A 24,268-nucleotide genomic window follows, 5' to 3' on the forward strand; every position below is an offset into this window, starting at 1 on the left:
ACAAGGAAGTTCATGAGATCTGAAAAAATGGTGACTCAATCAGTAGCTTTTTGCAAACAAAACTTAATATGACATTGAGAAAGACATAGATGATGATAGACGTGAACTTTTATTTGCATGTATGATCATTTTTTTTTTGAGAAAAGGCAAAATTTATTAATCACACAAACCAAAACATTACACTGGGGGTACTAGTCCCCTAGGCAAATGCCCCTTAGCCAAGCTAAGTCTCTACCATTTACTTTACGTACTGGAACTAACACTACAAAATCTATGATAAACATCAAAACCTATTATATTCACAACTTCAACTTGTCCTTGGTTCTCAATCTTAAGTATGATCATTTGTTATAATGTATCATTGCTTTCATTAATGTGGAAGATGCAAATTTTTAATACTACATTATTTATCATTTGGCAAATACTAACAAACACCCCGGACATTGGATAAGTTAGCTAAAAGTAGAAAAATTAGATTAAAATGAACATTAATTATAGCGATCGACGAGTGATTTCGGCATGCATTCCCAAGTTAATACCACTTTAGGAAATATTTTCAATGCTTATCAAACGCCCCGGGGCGTTCATAGCAAGATCCTTATAATTTATATGGTTATATTTTGATATTATAAATAAATAGTGATACCATGGCACTTAGTAAAATTATACTCCGGAGTAATAAGACGTGTGTTGAGACAAGACTTTGACCATTAAATTATCTAGTTATATGTTAAGCAATTAGAAAATTGATATTATGGAAGTATATATTTTAACAAATCCAACAATATTCATATATTATATAATAATATTTGTTTTTTATTTTATATATATATATATATTGCTCAAGTCAAAACAATTATGTAATGTGAAAAAAAGTCAAAATGTAACACTTATTATAAAACAATGATAGTACTCATTCTTATAATCCGTTGTACAACAAAATTTATTTTGCTACTCCGCACTAAAAACAAATCTCTCTCTCTCTCTCTCTTTTTTTTTTTTTTGAGGGACTAAAAACAAATCTTATGTAGTCTTGTGACACTAATAATTGTGACAAATTTATTATATTCATCTCAAATTGTGATGTGTACAAAAGAATCTTGTACACAAGCACCTTATTGGTTGAAAATGAATCTTATTAATTTGTGGGCCACCCTCATTTTCATTTGAATTTCAAACCATATTTTTTAAATTTTCAATTTTGAATTTCAAATTTATCTAACCTTTCAACTACCCAAATTAATATAGTATATAATCCCTAAATAAAAATGTCTCTGGTTTTTTCCCCTCATTTTTTTTTCTCTCTCCTAATTTTTTTTTTCTGTCTCCTAATTTTTTTCTTCTGTCCAATTTTTACTCTCTTCATAACGAATGAAGAATACTGAAGAAATCTTAAATTCTTAGTTTCTTCATTGAATAATTTGACCCCGCTGCGATTTCTACTGATTTCTCCGGTGAAAATTTGAACGTCGTCGGTCAATTATGTTATTTCTTCCTGTTGTTTCCGGCCGTACTCGCGGTGGGTTAAAATTATTAAAATGAATTTTAATGATAATACTTATGAAGAATAAACTTATTTGAATACAAGTTTGGTTGATGTTTCAAAAAAAAAAAAAAAAAAAGATTTGGAACTATATGCTGTAAGTAAATTAATTTGGTTAATGTCGATGTTGTAATATTTTCGTAGAAATTGTAGCTGGAAATTGGTTTAATGTTTGCTGTTAGAAATTGAAATTGGACACAAAAAAAAAATTTCCAGAATTGTAATTGACATCAAACTTTCGCCGAAATTGTAGTGGGAGACACTAAAGTTTTGCCGGAATTGCCATAGATACATTTCAATAAATAAATTTATTTTCACATAATGAACGTGCTGATACCCCTTAGTCCAATGGTTTAGAATACTAGTTTCGTGTGTATTTGTCTGCAGGATACCACAGTTCGAACTCTGTCGACAAGGTACATAAATTTTTTTTTTTATTTATTTTTGGTTTCATAACTTTTCAATTTACAGAATCATATCTAATTTTAAAATATCAAAATAACAAAAACATATTTTTTATTTTTTTTATATTTCTGTGAAGGAAACAAACTTATTCCTTTAGATGTAACTTTCTATATTTAAATAACTATTTTATTTTTCTATCCAAAATTTAAAAAGTATTTTAATAAGTAAAAAATTTTCAAATTTGATAAATTTAAAAAAGAACCTATTCATTTAATAATATATATTAATATGTAATCCAATGAATGTGCTGATACCCCCTTAGTCCAATGGTCTAGACATTATCGAAATAGCGTATTAAGCAAAGCCATTCAGTGTTCGAACCTTGCGACCTTGAAAAAACCTTTTTTTTTTTTTTGTTTTTTTCATTTGAAACATTTTTTTTTATTTTAAAGAATCATTCTTTTGTTTATAAAATCTAAATTAATAAAAGTAATACTTTCAGATCCGCGTACACAATGTTTTAAACTCTAGTACACACTATAGCTTTAAATGAAATTAATAAAAATAATGGTATATATTGTGGAACATGTGGACCAAACTTCAAACCGCCATCACCTCCCAGTCCACTTTGCTGTTTGTTTTCCTATTAAATATTTTTTCTTTTTTAGATCCATTTTTAGTACATGCATTTAAAGTTCAGAATGGCAGGATGAAATTCAATAAGTTGTACAATCTGGCATGGTGGGAGGCTTGTATGTTATCCTAAATTGAAGTACAAAGATGGAGAACACCTTGTTGTTCACATCTTTGACAATGAATTCGAACCAGACAAATTGGCTGCCATAATTGAAGGGTTGGGTATGAACCATGTAATGTAAGTTATATTCCTTCGTTTGATTGTTCAATGAGTGAATTATTTGATCTCGTGGATGATGATGATTTCATCAACTTGAAAAGGGTTGCATTGTCAAATTGATCTGTGCACATATTAATCAAACATAACCAGAAATTGAAGGGGGATAGGGTACGAAGATCTGAAAAGCATATTGCTGTTTGGAAACCAAATCCGAAGGTACACCTTTGATTTGAAGCATTTCAATTATAAATTTGAAATTAACTTTCAAATTCGTATCTAAATTTGCATGGTAATTTAAAATTCACTTTCAATTTTAATGGTTTTGTAACACTCTAGTTTTAGTTAATTATTGCAGTTTATTTTATGCAAATTAAGATAAGCTCCTTACACTATGTAGTTTATGATACTGTAAAAGAAATAAATTAGTTATTGTTTACAGTTAGTTAGGGACAAATGATTCTGTAAAATAAATTAATATAAATTTAAATAAATTATGGTTTAAAATTATATTAAGTAAATTAAATAAAATGATGGTAAAGAAATAAATTATTTCTCCTGGTGTATAGTAACTAACTTATTCTTTCATTAATCAACTAATGATACTGTAAAAGAAATAAAATATTTGTCCTGTGTATAGTAACAACTTATGCTTTCATTCACTAAATTATTATTTCATAAACTAACTTATGATACTTTAAAAGAAATAAGTTATTTGTTATTCTGATGGGTGTATGTTGATCAATTTTATTTTTTGTAAAACTTGTGGTACAATACTCAACTTGCACAAAAAATCTAATTTGGTTTGTTGAACTCGTTGGGAAGTTGAATCCTACTCAAAGAGGTTGGGTTGATGAAATGGGATTTGTCAATCTGCTCTATTTGTCCGTTGCAAGTATAGACCCATCCTTTAAAAGTTGGATTGTTTTAAGGTTTGATCCCGTTTCACGCACCCTAAAAATTAGGGAGAACTTATATGTTGTTGTTGATTGTGAGATGGTTGGGTGGGTCCTCGGAGTTCCTGGTTTTGATTTCTTGTTTTATCCGGAAAAGCTTCTGCTGAAACATTCAAACGTGAAAAAAGTATAAGGGTCATTCCTTTCACGGTGCTATCAAAGAGTCAAAAGTGTATGGTGACATATGTGCTGAGAAATATAATAAGGCCATGTTCAAGCAACACTTTCTACTCTATACTCTAGGTGTGTTGCTTTGTCCAACGATGAAAGACGGCTTGATAAGTTTTGCTCATGTTTATGTACTGCACTATGCAACTTGGCATATAAGTATAACTGGGGCAAGTATATGTTGGACTGGCTTACGATGTACAGTGACAGTTAGGATAAGCAAGGTTGTGGAATACTTCTAATCGTGGTTTGTTTATACTTGACGTTTTTCTCTTGATTATTGTTTATGCACAAAATAGATGATATAAATAACCTGTTTGGTGCAACTTATATACTTAGACAGGATTAGCTATTCAAGCAAGGTGGAGTGGAATGTTAATGGTTGCATGATTTGTTCATGGAGCAAGGACAATGTTTCTGTGGCAATATAGTCTGACCTTCAATACAACGGTGTTTACAGCAAAGCAAAGGTTTATTCCTAATTACATAGTAATAATAGTATTTTCAGTTTTCATAAATTAAACTCCTTATTTGATTTATTAGGCTGTCGATGTGTTGTTTATGGGATCGCATACCCGGTCAATTCATCCAAGTAAACGCGTCACCAAAGTAAAAATTAAATGTATATGAGAAGTTGTTTTGTGCACAATAACTTACTTATTAGCTTCATTTAATTAACAGTATTATATGATGATCAGTAGTTAAATTTGTGTTTCTATTATGAATTTGTTCTGGCTATTATAAACATGCATTTGATACTACAATTAATTATCCGATAATATAAATAGGTATTTGGTACTACAAGTAAGTGTTACGTCACTAACGATAACTATTTTGAAATATGCACTCTAAATTTACCAACGGGTATAGTATTTAATGCACTAACAAATTGATCAACGGGTGTACCAAGGACCTAATACTTGTATTTTTCAGATTCAAAGTAAACAATTTTAATTCTATAACAATTATAATGATCCTGTAAACTAAATTATGTTACATGATATATTTGTAGTTTTTAAAAGTGAATATTTCATGATAAACCCAACGGTAACAGTATTAATTGCTTTAATTTCAAAATCCAAATAGTCCACGTGTCAAACCTATAAAGTAGTAGAGAGCGAATGCCAACAAATTCGTATTGTGAGTGAAGATGACAGTTGTAGAGGATAAAAATAAAAAAAATGAATCATGTTCATCCTCTACTTGGAACATGAACGTTGGTGAACGTGTTGTTGTATGCAATCATAGTCTACTACCCAAAGTACAAGTGTGCAAAAAAACTGAAAATGCAGGGCGCAAGTTTTATTCATGTCTGAATTGGAAGGTAATTTCCAGCTGTACCCTTAATTTCCCCTTTATTTCGGTTTATGAAGTGCTGTGGAGTATGATATACCCAAATGTTTAAATTTTTTGATAAGATGATAATTGTGGATTCTTTTGCTGAGAAGAAGAAGCAAACCAACATGAATCCCAAAGCCTAAGAGATCTAGTGGCACAATTGAAGGAGCAGTGCATGGCGATGATTTGCGAGGCGGTCAATCTAAAAGTTGAAAAAATAAGCTTCTCCGAGACAAAATATCGGAAATGAGGGTTGATAGTGAATTATTACGTATAAAGTTGTCCAAGTGCGAAGAGACCAACATGAAACTCTCTAGGATGGGGTTGATAACAACAATTGTTTTAAGTATTGTATCAATTACCAAATGATTTAATTAAATAGTAAATGTTTTTGAATATGATAGATTTAATCAATGTATAATTTCAAACCCAACGTAAATAAGCATCCTATTAACATTTAACGAGTAATATTATATTTAATATAATCACCCCATTCTTTTTATATAAATACATATGGTGCAAAAACATAAATAATACTATAACAGACGTGCTGAATTTGCTGATACCCTCCGGTGTAGTTGGTGAATATGTCTTTATTAATCACAAGTGAGCCGTGTTCGATTCCCGACTACACCATTTTTTTTTTTGGATTTTATTAAGGTTTAATTTAGACTTTAAATATACTAATTATACTTCAAACAATTTCAGCCATGATTGCTTTAAAGTCAATACACTACCTATAATTCTTGTTTACATTTTAATCTCCTATTAGTCATAATTATTACTTTTAAATATTAATGTTACCAATCGTCAATAAAATCAATCCAAGGTCTGAAATGTTTAAATCCGATATTATGAGAATCCCACTTCAACACAAAAACCTTCCCCCCCCCCCCCCCCCCCCACACACACACACACACACACACACACATATATATATATATATATATATATATATAGGTTTTATTTTTAGGTTTCATTCACATAATAGCCAAAAATACTAATGTTTGTAATTATCAATACAACTAATCGAGGTCTGGTTTCATAATAAAAACAAAAAAAAACTTTTCATAATGTAAACATTACACTAGTTCATTATTAGTATATACATATCAATTAGATGAAATCATTACAAGTTATAAAAACAAATAACACATCTTTAAATTCCATAAAAGGTTTTTCCAAGCTCTAACACATATCGGAATTGTATACCAGTCTGATTTCTTTAAATTCCATAAAACAAGGTTTTTTCGAGTTTTAATAGCATCAAAATTGTATTTACAGCATCAAAAAGATATTTATAGGAGCAGTACAAATATTTGATTGCTGATTCATATCTTACATATTACTTAGTCATTCAACTCAGAAACATTGGATGGATGTGGGTATTAACATTCGATTGTTGAGAACTATTCTGAGAATTCATGGCTACTTGTCCGGGAACGCCTCTGCCAACACTATGTAGGTTCATATTTGTTCCAGGCTGTTGAAATACTTGACCAACAGGGGGGCTTTGGTTTAGTCCTCGGTATGGGTTGTACTGGTACATGCGTTGGGGGTTGACTGAACCATACTGAACTGGACCACCCTAAACAGAACTGAAATTACCAGTATGTTGCCGCAGATTTACTCCATAAAACTGGTTTGCGTCACCAAACATATCATTGTCAAAATTATCATCCCCATCACCGTCATCCTCAGGTTCCTAAAACAAAGAACATTTTTTTAAAAAAATTAATGATACCAACAATTCAAAAAAATCATTTAAAAAAAAAATCTGTTACTGATACCACGAATTAAAACAAACAAGAATAATTGTAGTTTAATCAATGCACCTAATGAACAACAAAAATTTCTAACCTGGTCATTTTTCCTCTTCCTTTTCTTCGATCCTTTCTCTAATAGGTGTTTATTCCTTGTAGTTTGTCCCCTTCCCACACCTCTTTTGACTACTGGATCCTTAATGTTCCTTTCTTCAGGTGGTTTTGCATTACGTTGAAGGTTTTCTTAGTTTTGCTCCTTCGGCCTAAGCCTGCGCCGGCCGAACATCCTGTTCACTGAAGGGTCTGACCAGTCCTTTCCATCTTTCGTGGATCGAATACCAATAATTGCTTCTAGAGTACCACAGATTTTATCGGTTGCTTCCTTATACAATTTCAGTGTCTCATCGCTATGGAGTGCAAGTGTTGACAGGTATTGATGTCTTGCGTGAATTTCGTTCTGCTTTTTCAACTTCATCGAATCGTTAGGGTCGTAGTACGACACAGTAATGCCTTCATAATCCCTTACTATATTCTTCCGTCAACGATCCAAAATGTATTTTGAAGGGATACAGTCAATGTCTTCTTGCTCAACAGCCCTTATAATATGTCTACAAAGTATTCCACAGAACTCAAATAGTTTGCATGAACATAAAAATTCACCTTTTTCCTTGTCCACAGAAACCTTGAACATTTTTCGCCTTGCTTTCCAAACAAGAATCAGAATCTTCTCTTCTGCATCATACATAACTTTTGTCCCCTCATTTCCTGTCCTCAACACATTTGTTAGCCTTAGGCATATCACCTCATCCCTTACCTCAAGAAATTTCTTATTTGTGTACGCCTTGCTAAATACGCACTCGGCCAAAATTGTGTTATCATAACCACAAGGTTTACTATGTGAAAGGAAATTCAATTCCTTCTCATCTTCGACTTTCTTCTTATTGCTTTGCTCAAGCTGCTGCATGAATTGCAACAGCCCAGTGTTCACACCAACATATCCCTTAATGTATCGTTTTTGTCCTTCACTCCGCTGGGTTGATGACATTCCAGCCCAAAAAATACCCCTCCAGAAACTGGGGGCCCAGTGTTCCCTATTTTCGTAGGTGTCATTAATCCAATCGTTGTTTTGCAACCGATGTTTTATCACCATTTGTTTCCAAGAATCCTCAAATTCTTCTGCAGACAGCGAATCATGCACGACAATTCTCAAATCAGCTTTGATCTCCTTAAATTTCTCTAATTTTCCTAAATTCCTGTGAGCATTCTGCAAAATGTGCCATATACATAGCCGGTGTGGCACATCAGGAAATACTATTTTAATCGCCTTCCCTATAGCTTTACATTGGTCGGTGATGATACCTTTTGGCGGCTTCCCCATACACTGCAGCCATTGTTTAAATACCCACTCAAATGTTTTTGCGTTTTCATTAGTAACTAAGGCTACACCTAAAATGATCGACGACCCGTGATGATTTCACCCAATAAAAGGAGCAAATGACATATGGTACCTGAACAAGGTAATATAATTTTATTCAATAACTTACAACAAAATTCAACATGATACTTTAAATTAGAAAATGAATCTTTAAACATACTCATTGATTCTTAAAGATACATTATAGTACAAAGAATAAACCAGTAAAAAGAACTTCACCGTTTACAAGAATTGAAGATGGTTCTTTTCTTGATATAAATTATAAACACAAACTACAAATTATAAAACAACTCTTTACAACAATCTTTTTCCTAGTTTATAAACACAAATCCTTGCCACGTACAGTTCTATTCTATTAATTTTTAAACAAGATGTTATAATTTATAATCAGATTCTGTAAATTATAAAACAACTCTTTAAAATATTTTGACTATTATAAATAAATCGCAAACAAACAAGCTGCATTAATCTACTTAAATTATACAAACAACCAAACATATGCAGTAAAAGCAGCTCTTACTTGTTGCATAAAAATGTTGTATCAAATGTAACTATATCTCCAAAGTCTTTATACTGCGAACGAGCCCTTGCATCAGCCCAAAATACATTCATAAGTTTGCCCTCTTCATCTGTTTGGATTGCACTATAAAAATCAGAGTTTGCTTCTGACATCTTTTCAAAATATTCTTGTACTGCATCAGCATCCCCATCGAATATGACACGTCGTCGAACAATGTTTACTGTATTTCTCAAATCACTCTTGTTGAAAGTTAAATTCTCTTGTCCTCCTCTGGCAATAACAATCGAATTGTAGCTTTTGGTCATTGAAATTCCAGCTGAGTCATTTAAGACTATGTTCTCATAAGCACCGTCATCAATGCCCCGATAATTCACCATCAGCCGACTATCATTTGGAAATAGTACATGATCGTGGGACAACACACAATTCTTAATGTAAAACCAACCATTTGAGAATCGTGCCTCAACACACACCTTGCAGTTTGTAGGAGCACATGATATCTTCCTTCTCGATTTCTTTTTCCTCTTGTCTTTTGTACCCATCTTACACACTAGTCTAATACGAGACATCACGTGACCTTTAGGCTCTATCTCCCCAACACCTAGACGATTTACTCCTCCTTTTTCACGATAATCGTTCATTATTATACTTGATCGAACAAAAAATTGAAACCCTTTCTCAAAGGCATACGTATGGCAAAACTTTGTAAACTCTTCACCACTTGAAAAATACATACCCACAGATGGAGTACGGTTGGATTGTTCTTCTCTGTTTGACCGATTCGGAGAATCATGTTCATTTATATTGTTGTTAGCCTCAACCTCTTCATTATCAATGTTATTATACTCAGCATCTTCATTGAGATCGAATGGCATTGCTGCTTCGTCTTCTGTTACATCGTTTGATTCTGAATCTACGATTGAGCTAACTACATCGTTTATCACTTCACTAATATCAATGTGCAAATGAGGGGATTGGTTTTCGCTTTCCATTTCACTGCCAAAATGCCAAACACACTACTGTATTTAATTTCAGATGCTAAAAAATAAAAAAGATGCTATGAAATAATATTTTAATTTAATATTGACAAAATGACACTACATACAACAAACAGATCCTATAAAATAATTTATTATTGGCGGCAAATAAACAACGATTCCATTTAACAATTGATACCAGTACGCAACCCAGAAATACTCCTAAACTTCAATAACATTTCACAATAAAAAAGTATACCATAAACAAATCCCAAACCCAACATACAAATCAATATATTAATCTACACGATTTACCCTTTCAAATCAATCATTATAACAATTCTAATTTTTACCCAAAATAAATTTTTACCCAAAATCTAACAATTAAAACCCTAAATCATCAAAATCATCAAATTAGGAAATTTGATCGAAATAATTCGACAAGAAACAAAATTACCTCCTAATACTTGTAGCTGATTGATGAAATTAACATCCACACTTGAATAATTTTGTCATAATTCGTTTCTTATTCAAATTGTGTTCTTTGTCAAGGAATTTTGGGGGAAAAGATGAAATTTTGGGGAAGAAGATGGTAAATTTTGAACCTAAATTAGGTAATTAATTCTGTATTATCCATTAATTGTTGTATTAACTGTTGCCGCCCATTGAAATTTTTGCCGCTCAGCTCCATCACAGTAGACCTGACAAATGGGTCATTCGGGTCGGGTATGGGTCGGGTCAAGTTCGGGTAAAAAAGTTATCGGTTCATGTTCGGGTCGGGTTATTTCGGGTTTCGGGTTGATTTCGGGTCGACTGATAATCGGGTCAACACTTCTGGTCGAGTTCGGGTCGGGTCAAGTTTGGGTCGGGTCAGTTCGGGTCAGGTCAGTTCGGGTCGGTCAATTTTCGGGTCCAATTTTCGGGTCAACTTCGGGTTGGGTCAACTTCGAGTCGGGTCATATTCGGGTCAATGCATTGGGTTAAATTCAACTCTGTGTATATATTTATTTATTTTTTGATGAAAAACTCACTACATTTATTAAGGCTACTTTTTTCATGGAATATAGTAATTGTTTGACTTTTATTGAACTTGTGTTTTTTTTTTTTTTTTTTTTTTTTTTTGTTTAGATTGAGAATCAATTTCAGGATCTCCTGAAACTAAGAGGGATGCTCTAACTAATTGAGTTATACGGCTTATACCTCATAATAAGGTTTTTCTTGTTCAAGTTTTTTCAAATGAAACTCATAATAAGGTTTTTCTTTTTCAAGGTAATTTGATCTGAAATTCAAACTTGATAGGATTAGATTAAACCTTTTCTGGGCTACTTAATAGCTCAGTCTCCGACTCTCCGGTTCAAATTACTTCATAGGATGTCTCATCACTATTAGTATATAATGAACTAATGAATTATGAAGTATTGCAGTTATGCAACTATGCTTGTATCTATTGACTAGTCTACTATCCAATTAAAGAACTCAAGATCCTACATGACTATATTTTTCATTACATATAAAACACAAAATACGGTCAAAGAGGAGTGTGTGAATAAAGTCAAAATGTGTCAACTAAAAAAACGGAGGTATTACTAATTAAGTGAAATATTCTCATATTTAGATGTAAGATTACGGACACAGTTGTTGATCAATTAAAATTTTTCAAAATTTCAATTTAACAAAGTTACAACTTAATAGTGAAGATTTAAGAGGGAAACAAAATAAAACTTTTAACTTGGTTAAAATAGTGGGAAATTCTTCCCCCCAAATGGCTAAAACTACAAAAGTATTTCATTATGAGGACAAGAGGTAAATTATGAGCGGGAATACTCCCTCCAAATTTCCACAAGTAAAAGTAAAGTGACTAAATTCTAAAATACAGAAAAACAAAAATAAAAGTAAAACAATAAGAAGGAAAAAAAAAATATTTAGCTTAAATAGATTTAGGTCAATTAATTCAATTTGATTGCGGTTTTTTTCTATTTCGGTTTGCTAAGGACAAGTCTTTAACTTAAATAGATTCTGGTCATTTCAGGTATAAGATAATTTTGGTTCGGGTCACTTTGGGTTTCAAGTCTATTTTGGTCAATTAATTCAAGTTGAAGGTCGGGTCAACTTCGGGTCGTGTCAACTTCGAGTCTCGGGTCAATTTCGGGTCGGGTCGTTTCGGGTCTCGGGTCCACTTCGGGTCTGGTCGTTTCGGGTTGGGTCATTTCGGGTTTCGGGTCAAGGTCGGGTCAGTTCCACTTCGGGTCGGGTATGGGTCGGGTCAGGTTGATTCGGGTTTTGGGTCAATTTTGGGTCACTGGTTTCGGGTCGATTTCGGGTCATGGGTCGGGTCATCGGGTCTGGGTCAGGATTGCCAGGTCTACATCACAGTGGCACCCAACCTGAAAATATTGCCGCTCGTTTTTCCCTCTTCTTTTTTTCCTTTCCCTAACTTCAATGCTGACTTGACAAATTTTGATTGATGCTTTTGTACACCATGTGTACCCCTACCCTTTACCGTGACTTATAGTGTCACTTCTTTGAGAATATCTAAACTATTCAAGTTTTCAAGGGTTCCTAGGCCTAGGCCTCCTCTTTTTCCTACAAAGGTGAGTGCATTGACATTCAAGAATTGATTGACATCTTGAATTCAACAATCTGGAAAACTGCTTAGTTTGACATAACTTCTGGCAATCGTCGTCACTATTGCACAATTCCTGTGTCATTTGATAGTTATCGTTGCATGTCGCACCCTGTCCTTTGATTCCTACAAATACAATTTCACATAATTATTACTCTGTATTAGTCATTTAACATGATTCAAACTTCAATACTTTTTGTATATTAAAAAACATATTTAATTAAATTAACATCTATTGTCTTTATCGCATGCATCGCGTGCAGGCAACTACTCCCTCTGTCCCCAAAACTTCGACCCTTTTGGGTTGATTTCGTGGTTATTAAGAAACTTAAATAAAAAGAAATAAAAATATATTGGAAAGATAAATTTTACATGGGGTTTGTAAAAAAGTAGAGAGATAAAGTATTAAAAATATATGAAAAAACAAAATTTTATACGGGGAAGCTAATTTTGCACAAATATTGTTGTAAATTGGTGGGTATTTTATGCAAATGGGTCGATCATTTCGGGACTAAAATTAGGCCAAAAGGATAGAAGTTTTGGGATGGAGGGAGTATAAAGAAACCTGGAGGTTTAGTGTCCTCATGAAAATATCTTATTTTACCCTAACGCTTAATGATTATTCCATAATAATAATTCATCGAGAGTGAGGGAATGATCAAGTGGTTAAAGCTTCTCTCTTGGTTCCATGTGATCCTGAGATCGATTCTTATCACTTGCCCTTAGCTTGTGGCTTTCAAAACATCAAAAAAAAAAAAAAAAAAATCATTTGATCTATGAGTTCGAAATCTCAGATTTTATGTAAAAAAGTCAAGTCACATTTATTAATGAAAAAAAAAAAAAACTCCATTAGAATCATATTTCCAACACATTTTAGTTGTCCAAAACATACTACTTCCTCGGTCTTATAACTTTGACTGATAATATTGATAAATTATTCATTGAGATAATTTCAACAAATACCTATATAAGACTATATTTATTCTTATGTATAAATCACAAACATTAGTTAAGTTGAATTAGATTAATATTACAAAAAGTCAAAACGTTTCACTTATTTAAATACAAAGGGAGATACTCTCATTGTCCCTGTTTCATATATATATATATATATATATATATATATATGACTTTTTACGATTTTCTAGCGCATTTTAAAACTTATATATCATCATTTTCATACACGTATAAATTATAAAAATGTGATATTAATAAAATATACAATGAAATGAATTTAAAAAATCCTATATAACTATATTATCTCTTATAGATTAATAGTAATTTGTAGTCAAAGTTTCTAATTTTGACCTAAAAAAAGCAATGGGACAAGAATCAAGGGATAGAGAGATCAGAGTAATACCTATTTCAATTTTTATAGTCTACAAACATAAACTTGACCATCAATATTTTAAGTAACAAATTAACCAAAATTTTAAGAAGCTGAGATTATAAAAGTACACTCGAGATGATAAACTGTACTCGTATATCACATGAGTACGTGACTATTTACACTTTATTATTGAATGGCGGAGTAAATAAAATTAGGCAAAGGCTATCCTTAGTAGGGATTATGATTTTTCTTTTTAAAATTAGAAAATGCTATAGGTAGCATTATGCTTGAATAAAAAGATACCTATAATTTTAAATATTATACACATAATGCATCAAGTGCATGCAAAATTGAAATGGGGCACCTTTCAAATATGTTTAAAGGACTTTGCAAAGTTGAAGGAGGGTGAACTATATTATATATACCTGTAGGCAAGATGACCATGAGCATGAGGGTAAAAGAAAGGACCGTAGTCTTGTTCGCCATGAAATATATAGAAAAACAAATGCACTTAACTGAGAGAGGTTTTTTTCTTTTTTTTTTTTTTGGAGAATGAAAGATATTGCAAGCTTCTCTACCAATTTATAAGCAAGTTATGGAGCAGTGTTTGTTGGCCATGCATGTAATTCGGATTATTTTTGGTTAGCGCCACAATGCTATCCAATAAAAGATCTTATTTATTTTTATACTTTTTTTTATTATCATTGAAAGTAAACCAATAAATATTAAAAGTTTTTCTTCAAAAAAAAAAAAAAAAAAAATAATAAAAAAGGTTTTCACATATTTTTGTATGCGGCCTAATATACCGTGTAACAGGAGTTACTCGAGTTTCTCGGTCAAGAATTACTTGAGTTTCTGGGGTTCATTCAAGTTTCTCGGTTAGGAATTACTCGAGTTTCTCGGTCAAAGGTTACTCGAGTCTCTCGGTTAGGGGTTACTCGAATTACTTGGTCCGGGATTACTCGAGTTGGCGGGGTTACTCGAATTTCTCGGTCAAGGGTTACTCGAGTTTCTCTGTCAGGGGTTACACGGTTAAGGGTTACTCGAGTTGTTGGGGTTACTCAAGTTACTTGGTCAGAGGTTACTTGAGTTACTCCTGACCGAGTAACCCCTCAAGTAACCCCTGACCGAGTAAATATCGAGTAATCCATGACCAAATCGATCCCTCGAGTAACCCCTGAGTGAATCCTCAAGTAACCCCTGACCAAGTAACCCCTCAAGTAGCTCCTGACTGAGTAACTCCTGAGTGAACCCTCAAGTAACCCCTGAAGCCTTAACCGAGTAACTCCTAACCAAACTCCTTAAGTAACCCCTGACCGAATTACTCGAGTAACCCCTAACCGAACTCGTTAAATAACCCCTGACCGAGTAACTCAAGTAACCCCTGACCGGGTAACTCGGGTAACCCATGATCGAATAACCCTCGAGTAATCTCTAACCGAGTAACTCGAGTAACCCTTGATCTAGTAACTCGAGTAACCCATAACTGAGTAACCCCTCAAGTAACCCTTGACCGAGTGAATCCTTCGAGTAACCCCTGTCTGAGCCACTCAAGTAACCCCTAACCGAGTAACCCATGACAAAAAAAACTCGAGTAATCTCTGATAAAAAATCTCGGATAACCCATGTCGCATGGTGTAGCATGTTGCACCAAAAAGTTGCTGAAAGGATTTAATATAATATTCAATTTTTTTGTTCATATTATAAATATATAAAGTATTTATTACTTTGTATAAAACAAAAGGAAATAAATTTGGTTAAATTTAGACTCTTTTGTTAGTCAAATGATTTAAACAATCATTATTATTACATATGTATGTGTTTGAGGGTACCCTTATAAACAAACAGTTAAAGTTAATTATTACGGAGTAATAATCAAAACAAAAGAATAAGGGTTATTCGAATATATAAGATTACTAGCGTCCATGATAATCCAATTTCATCCTCAAAGTTATTATTATTTTTTATTTTTTTATTATTAAACATCCATTTTATTAATTCCCACCCCTCAAGCTTAGATGGTACTCCACCTGTTTCAAAATAAATGCTCGATCTTGAATAGGCACATTTGCCAATGTAAAAGTTAAAATAATGAGATCAATACAGTATGTAGTGAGGTAAAAATTACAAAAAGTTGATATTTCTTAGTTAATACACCTTTAGCAAACCTTTAAAATTAAATATGGTCATGATTTTTTTTCCTTTTTTTTTTTAGGAATAGTAAAATTACTCCATTAATAAAATGTTAACGTAATCTTTTGTAGATGTCGAATGACTTTTTATTAATTAATTAAATGCAACCATTTAACAAAAATTGAGACATGACCATGTTTTTTCCATCTATATTTAAAATTAAAGCTACATTCATTATTTTAATTCGTTTTTAGAAAACCTAGCTGCTTTACTACCTTACCTCTCTAACCCTATAATATTTACACATTTTCACTCATTTTCTCTAGCTTTATGTACATTTTTCCTTACACAACTTAACTTTTTGATTACTATCCAATAAGCGCTGTTTTCTTTTTCGTAATTTTTGTGCAAACTGTAAATGTTAAGATAAAAAAGTTAAATAGATTTAAATAGATTTCATAAGATAAAAAAGTTAGTTTAGAATTCTATTTGGATAGAATTTTAAGATAAATTTGTTAGTTTAAAGTTTTATTTTCGATAAAATACCAATATTTTAGACGTACAAATTGAATTATTATTTTATTCAAAAAAATTATTAGATTATAATTCTCAAAAATTATCATATAAATTTATTTTTTATATCATAATATTTTTTGGAGCAAAGGAAGTAGTTCAAAGCGTAAAACATCCATTTATAATATATACTAATCGATTAAATTCATATACTTCACAATCTAATAAAATTTTATTACTATGTAAATTAGGGTTGGGTCATGAGTCATCTCAGATTGGGTCACTTCAAGTTACGAGTGAAGAAATGATCAACCTTACCCAAAGTTTTGGGTTCGGGTCAACCCAACGGGCTTTGAACATTTATTTTATTTAATTTATTTTTTGCTAATTTTTTAATTTTTTTTAATGTATTAAACCGAACATTTCCTCCAACATTATTATTAGTCATTACATGCCTGTTAGATAACAAATCGTCACAAAAGCACATCAATTCCTAACTAATTTTGTATTAATGATATATTTTAAAATTTGATATATAGATTAAAAAATTTATCTTAAAATTCAATAAACAACCGGACATCGCAGGGGGAACAAAACTAGTATTAATAAAATTAAATCTAAAAAGATAACTAAGAAATTAATAAGGTTCATTTAAATCACAAGCTAATAGCGCCTAACCTTTGGGGGCACAAACTAGTTACAAAAGAATTTAGCTTAAAATTTTATGTCACATGTCAAGCCAATTTGCTAATTAGCTTAATATTGGAGTTGATCTAAGGACTAATCAAACAAGAATATCTATAGATTTTTTTTTTTTCTTTTTTTGTTGACAAGGAATATCTGTATAATACTCGTATAAGCTTAACTAAATAGGTTCTAATCTATTACAATGAATCAATGATGATATAATCATGAAACTTTGACTTAGAACAAAAAACTTATTTTGAAAAAATAGGATTATCATGATATGAATAACATTGGCCAATTATTATAATCACATACATAGCGTATTAGCGTATTATGTTGCACATATGTTGCCGATAAAAACATGGAAAATGTCAATGGTCAACTATTGACTAATAATAAGACAATAAAATCATCTTTGGCAAGATCTTATTGGCCAATGCTCTAAAATTCTTATTATTGGCCTTCTATTATGTAATAAACAAAGTCTTAAAAATCTTATAATATCTTATAATTTATTACATTGTATTAATTAATCTTTGTAATGTACTCCTTACTAAACTAAACTTTAGCTTATAAATAGCCCCTATTATTGCTAAATTAATTCATCATTTTCCAACACAAATCTCAAACAAGTTTGAGGTAAAATATAGCTTAAGTGGAATAATAACAATAAGATTAGAGGGCAAGATGAAAATACAATTAGGGCTAGTGATGATGGTGGGAATACTTTTTACTCACCTCAGTAATAACCTTATTGTGGTAGATGCTATAAAAGTATCAAGTCTAGTAACACCATCATTCTTCAATAGTATCATCAACCAAGCTTCGTCGTCGTGTAAGGGTAAACACTTCTACACTCGTGCAGGATTTCTTAATGCTGCTAAAGCCTTTCCTAAGTTTGGAAGTGGTTCCACTCTTGCTGCCAAGAGGGAGATCGCTGCCTTCTTTGCTCATGCCACCCACGAGACTGGTCGTAAGTCACCTGAACTTAGCTTCTTCGTCTATATTTTCATCAAATTTTACATATCTAGACTTATGAATTAGTACTCCGTAGTATTATTATTAGCTGAGCTAGCTAGCTCAATCTTATATTTCTTGCACTATAAATGATGATAAAAAATTATAAGAATGTAAAAATTCAAAATATTTATTATTATACATTGTTCTATAAGTCAATCATTGTTTAATTTGATCAATAATGCTCATATTTTATAAAGTTAAACCTAACCGATCGCCCGATTGAGGAGGGACTATTATTTTTAACAAGGAGTAATTTCCCAACTACAAATTACTAAAAATTTTATGCATAGTAATTAATACGCATTTTAAACTCATAGTAATATTTAGTGTACGAATTCAAACAAACTAATGTTGGAAGTTTACAACCAATAAAGTGTTGGCTCACTTAGTAAGATTCTTACCTAAGATCCTAGCGGTTTGGGGTTTAAATCCTACTAAATGAGGGAATTTGGGGGATAGGGATTCTCTTTACCCTTCCCTTCCACTCCCAAGTGCCTGACCCGCAAATACTAGACCAAACAAAACTGTGAGGATTAAAGTCAGGTCAAGGTCCTCACCATTTTAAAAAAAATGTACAAAGTTTACAAAAATGTTTACTTCTTTGCATTGTAGATTTTTGCTACATAGATGAGATTGGTGCATCATCTAAACCATATTGTGACCACTCTTGTACAAAGTATCCTTGCAAAGCAAAAAGCTACCATGGAAGAGGGCCGATTCAATTGACATGGAACTGCAACTATGGAGCTGCTGGGAAATACCTTGGACTTGACTTGTTGAAACATCCCGAACTCGCATCGACAAGCCCTAGTGTGTCCTTCAAGACAGCACTTTGGTACTGGAACACTAGGGTTCATTCTAAAGTGAGCAAAGGATTTGGAGCTACTATCCGTGCTATAAATGGAGGCGAATGCAATGGTGGAAGCCCTGCCGCAGTAAAAAACCGTGTTAAGTACTATAAGAGCTATTGCAAGAAGTTCAAAATTACTCCTGGTCCTAACGTTTCTTGCTAAAAAACATTATAAACCCTAATTGTATGCATGCATGGTTTCTACCCTATGATTGGGAGAGAAATGATATATACGTAGCACTCTCAGTACTTAATATCAGTAGTATGCATTGTTTATGTATTAAGGTGTTGTAAACAATTACGTGTATAACTTGAGAAATAAGTGATTTACACATGAAGAAAATAATGTAAACATGAAGATAATAATGTAACTTTAGTGTTTCAAGTAATATATGTGTGCTTCTAATTATTATACACGGATATTATTTTGAAAAATGCTAGTATTTAATTGGACTTTTTGTGAAAAAACTACCTTATATACATCAAATTTTGTGAAAAACTACCTTATAAAAAAATTGTTGTAAGAAACTACCTTATAAAAACTAAATGTTGTAATTTGCTACCATGCATGTGCTTAATTTAACAATGAAAGAGAAGGGGTATTAGGGGTTATAAGAGGGCTATGGAGAAATTGGGTGGAAAAAGGAGAAAAAAATGACTGAAATGGGTCATTAAACGTCTCTTATTCAATGAAATAATTCGGCAAAAGGTAGCTTTTTACAACATTAATTGTTTTATAAGGTAGTTTCTTACAACATTTATTATTTAAAAGGTAGTTTCTTAGAGCATTTTCAATGGTTTAATTGTAAGGACTTGCTTGTAATATAAATAAAGTTCCTAGCTACATGCTTATCATTGGAGAACAAAAAATTGAGCAACATGCAAGTTACTGTAGCCCAAACAAGCTACATGCTTGATTGAAAAAGAGACAAAAAAAAAAACTCTACTCATATTGTAACATGTCTATAATTATTTTATTTTTTAAAAAATTTTATTTTTTGCAAACTAAAAGACTTTGTAGTTTACCATTGGAACACTTTGTTGCTAAAAAGTTTTGTAGCTTAAAAATTGATGTGGAAAAGCAAGCTACAGAGCATTGTAGGCTTGTAACTTGCCATTGGAGATGCTATTGCAATATTATTTTAATAAGGTAGTTTTTCACAAAAATTGACTTGTATAAGGTAGTTCTTTATAAAAAGTCTTATTTAATTTTGTGATAATGTATTTGCTAATTAACTGTACGCATATTATTGATATCATAAAATATATTCATGTGTAAAATTTAACAATAGGAGCTTATTTGATGGCAGTGTTGTTTTGTGAAGTTCATGAAAACAAGAATATCAGTTAAGATTGAATAATAATTTAAGCAATATATATAGTTATTTACCAATGTGAAAAAAATAACTTACACTATTTTGTTTGGATTGAATGAAATGGAGGGAAAGGAAGGAAAGAAAAATGGAGAGAAGAATTATCTTATTTGCAAAACAAATGAAGAGGGAAGAGAAATAGAGGAAAGAAGATACAAGAATTAAACCGTAATAAGAAATTAATCTCTCCAATAATAAAAAGATCATATTTTGGAGGAAAATTCATCATTAATTCCTTCCCCTTCCCTTCCCTACCTCACCTTCTTTTCTTTCATTCCCATTCCTCTACCAAACACACCGTTCATTTAGAACGTTGTTAATTCACCGCGTTATTGAAGACTTGAAGGGCAATGTTTCTGTGTTTTTTGAATTATATATTTAGCTTTGGTCCTTGCACAGTTGCTCTTACTAAAAGAATAATTAGTTATTATGATTCATTTATTTATTTAACAATAATTTACACAAAAATGTATTATAAATGAAATAAAATAAATCGAATTATTGATCTTGATTATTTAATGTTAGATGTAATATATGATGTTGTATAACACTCATTTCTAAGTGACAACTTTGTGATCAACCAACGCGTGGTTCCTACAGTCAGATGCATGATTCTCATGGTGCGTCGATCTCTTCTTTAAAAAAAAAAAAACAAAAAAGAAAGAAAGAACATTGTATAGAAATGTAAAGAACATTTAGTTAAAGTGAAAAAAACATGTTATAGAATTGTGAATAACATACATGCTATTAAATCATGTTCTTTATAGGACTTTTTGTCAAAAACCACCTAATAAAGCTCAGATTTTGTGAGAAACTACCTAATAAAAAAATATTGTAAAAAACTACCTAATAAAAGGTAAAATGTTGTAAGAAACTACCTAACAAAATATTAATTGTTGTAAAATACTACCTCCGCGGGGAAGACACCGTTGACCCACCTCAAAACACCTCCAAAACCATCGCTTTCACCCCAAAACCAACACAACCTACTTGAAATTGTCTCCACCAAGCCAAAGCAACCACCTTCCAATCCCAAAACCACCACCTCTAACCCCAAAAATAAATATCTGAATCACGAAATTAAACTACCCTCACCAATTTGGAATATCATCTAACCACCCCAAAATAACCTTACCACCTTGAAAAGCAACCCTATGGTGGTTTCAGGGGTGTTTTGAGGTAGGTCAACGCCTTAAAATTAGATTAATTGTGGAAATTTGGCCAAAGGTAGTACCTTACAACATTTTACCTTTTATAAGGTAGTTTCTTACAATATTTTTTTTATTAGGTAGTTTCTCACAAATTTTAGGTTGTATTAGGTAGTTTATGACAAAAAACCCTTCTTTATATACATGTTCTTTGATTATCAGTATAATGTACTTTTATTTGTGACATAATGTTAATTGTTTATTTTGAAATGTTCTTTGAAATTTGTCTTTAGATTATGGTGGTTGAATAAAAATAATGTTCATTACATTACATTATATTATCATGTTCTTTATTAATACTACGGATGTTCATTAGATATATATAAAGAAAATAAAGCTAGATTTTTTTTACAAAATAGCTATATGTTCTTTACAAAACAACGCTATGTGATGTTCTTTTTAAATACCTATATGTTCTTTACAAAACAGCGATATGTGATGTTCTTTTTAAATACCTATATGTTCTTTACAAAACAATTATATGTTCTTTACTGAATAACTATATGTTCATTCTACCTTTTTTTTTTTAAAAAAAAAACCGGATGCAAGAAGCATCGTGCATCCGCCTCCATGGAAAAAATTTCAGTGATCAACTAGAGTTGCCAATTTGTAACCCAACCTATGAACATGTCCGTTCCAAAAATGAACTAGAAAGGAACTGAACCGTTAAGAACCTGCTTTTTGAAAACTGAAAATCGACTCGAATTGATTTATTTCACAATTAATAGATACTTTAATTTCTTAAGTCATCGGTCAAAATCACATGAATATTTATAATCTTTCACAAATTAACCCCACACACATTGTTCTATTGCTAATGAGCCTTTCCTTATTTACATTGTTTGGTTTGGACCGGATACGAAAAAGAAAATTTGGGTTAAAAACCTATTGTTCTTTATACAAGAAAACGTTTTTCCCCAAATTAGAAGGGAAGTCGTGTTTTTCACTCCCTTCCAATCTTTCCCCTTCTCCTCCAAAGCTGAAAACTCAGGAATCATCCTCACTCAATCTCTTGCTGCAAATTGGGAATGATCTTTCTCTTCTTGACTTAATTATTAATCTAGGGTTTAATTTGATTTAAAATTTGATTATTTTAGGGTATTTTTTGTACATATTTTAATTATTTTAGGGTTTTTTTTGCATAAATTTTGTTAATTCAATTCGAAATTACTTTTCTGATGTGATTAAATTTTCTAAAGATGATTATGATTTGAAAATATGTTATTCGATGCATTCTACTTGCTGGAAATTTTATTTTCATTCATATATTTTACATGTTTTTATCATGCCCACAAAGTGTTTGGTAAGTTTCCTCACCTAAAATTTGCTTTAATTTATTTTGTTGATTTTTTTTTTTTTTTTTTTTTTTTTTTTTTTTTTTTTTTTTTTTTTTTTTAAAGATTATAAGCTACTATAATGTCAGATCAAAGAGTATCATCTCAAAAATCACTTCAAGTATAATACATCTGTAATGGTCTAATTTTACTTGCTTCATTATACAGATAATTTCTAAACTTGAAAGTTTTGTTGTGGTTTTATTAAGCTTAATCTGAGTATCATTTTCATGAATGAATGTAGAAGTTTGTATACTAGTGGTTTAATATATCCATTTTGAAATATTTCCTTGATGAACCAATTTAATTGGTGATAGTATCTATTTTACAGCGGGAATAGGGAAATTATTAATTTTTTTTATCATAGTTTGTTAAAGGAAAATTTGTTAGAAATGTATTTATATGTTCACTTTTTTACGAAGAAAGACCTTATATGTTCAAATTGGTGAAAAAGATCCCTATAAATCACATTTGTTGTGAGGAGGGACTTTGACGTCGGAATATGGTCCTTGACTTTACTTTTCCGGTGTTGACCATCACGCACGTGGCATGTGATGTTTTTAATAGTCTTTCGTTCATTTTTTCCCCACGTTTTCACATTATCTCTCTTTCTATTCCCAAATTTTCTCTCAAAATTCTTTCTCTTTCCTCAAAATCATGGGAAAAAAAAGAAGGAAAACACATTTTAAACATCACGTGCATGTAACATGATGGTCAATGCGGGAAAAGTGAAGTCAGCGACCATACTTTGATGTCAATGTCCCTCCGCACAACAAAACTAACTTATAAGGACCTTTTTTACCACTTTGAACATATAAGGTCATTTTTCACAAAAAATGGACATATAAGTACCTTTTAGACAAATTAAATCAAGTTGAAAAATACATCTTATAACAGAGTGGATTACTTGCATTTTGGTATTCCAAATTTGTGTCACTATTTGACTGCACGAGCTGTTTAGTTGGACCCTTTGGTAATTGATTTCCATATACGAATGACTTGTACAAGTTGTATGCAAATACTACATAATTTGTTGTACCCCCTCCGTTATTTTTTTAAATGCATCACTTTTGTTTTACGGGTGTTTTTTTTTATAAATGCATCACTTTCTTATTTGATAACTTTATATTATATTTTATTATTTATCTCTCTTACTTTAAACCCGCTTAAATTATTTTATCATTTCTCTCTTCTCTATGGTCTCCACTTATATAATAAAAATATTCACTCTCCCTCACA

The 24,268-nt window shown here is 31.6% G+C and overlaps 2 protein-coding genes across 2 annotated transcripts; one reads left to right on the forward strand and one right to left on the reverse strand.

Annotated features, from left to right (window-relative positions):
• Positions 1-7,564: 7,564 nt before the first annotated feature.
• Positions 7,565-8,404, reverse strand: LOC145571202 (protein FAR1-RELATED SEQUENCE 5-like). The gene has a single exon (XM_081630273.1). The coding sequence runs from the start codon at positions 8,402-8,404 to the stop codon at positions 7,565-7,567; it is 840 nt and encodes a 279-aa protein (XP_081486399.1).
• A 9,527-nt stretch (positions 8,405-17,931) lies between these two features.
• Positions 17,932-19,277, forward strand: LOC145572424 (endochitinase At2g43590-like). The gene is made up of 2 exons (XM_081631399.1): positions 17,932-18,217; positions 18,877-19,277. The coding sequence occupies exons 1-2, from the start codon at positions 17,932-17,934 to the stop codon at positions 19,275-19,277; spliced, it is 687 nt and encodes a 228-aa protein (XP_081487525.1).
• Positions 19,278-24,268: the final 4,991 nt, after the last annotated feature.

Source organism: Chenopodium album, chromosome 12 (assembly GCF_948465745.1).
Source record: "Chenopodium album chromosome 12, dcCheAlbu1.1, whole genome shotgun sequence".
Classification (NCBI taxonomy): Eukaryota; Viridiplantae; Streptophyta; class Magnoliopsida; order Caryophyllales; family Amaranthaceae; genus Chenopodium; species Chenopodium album.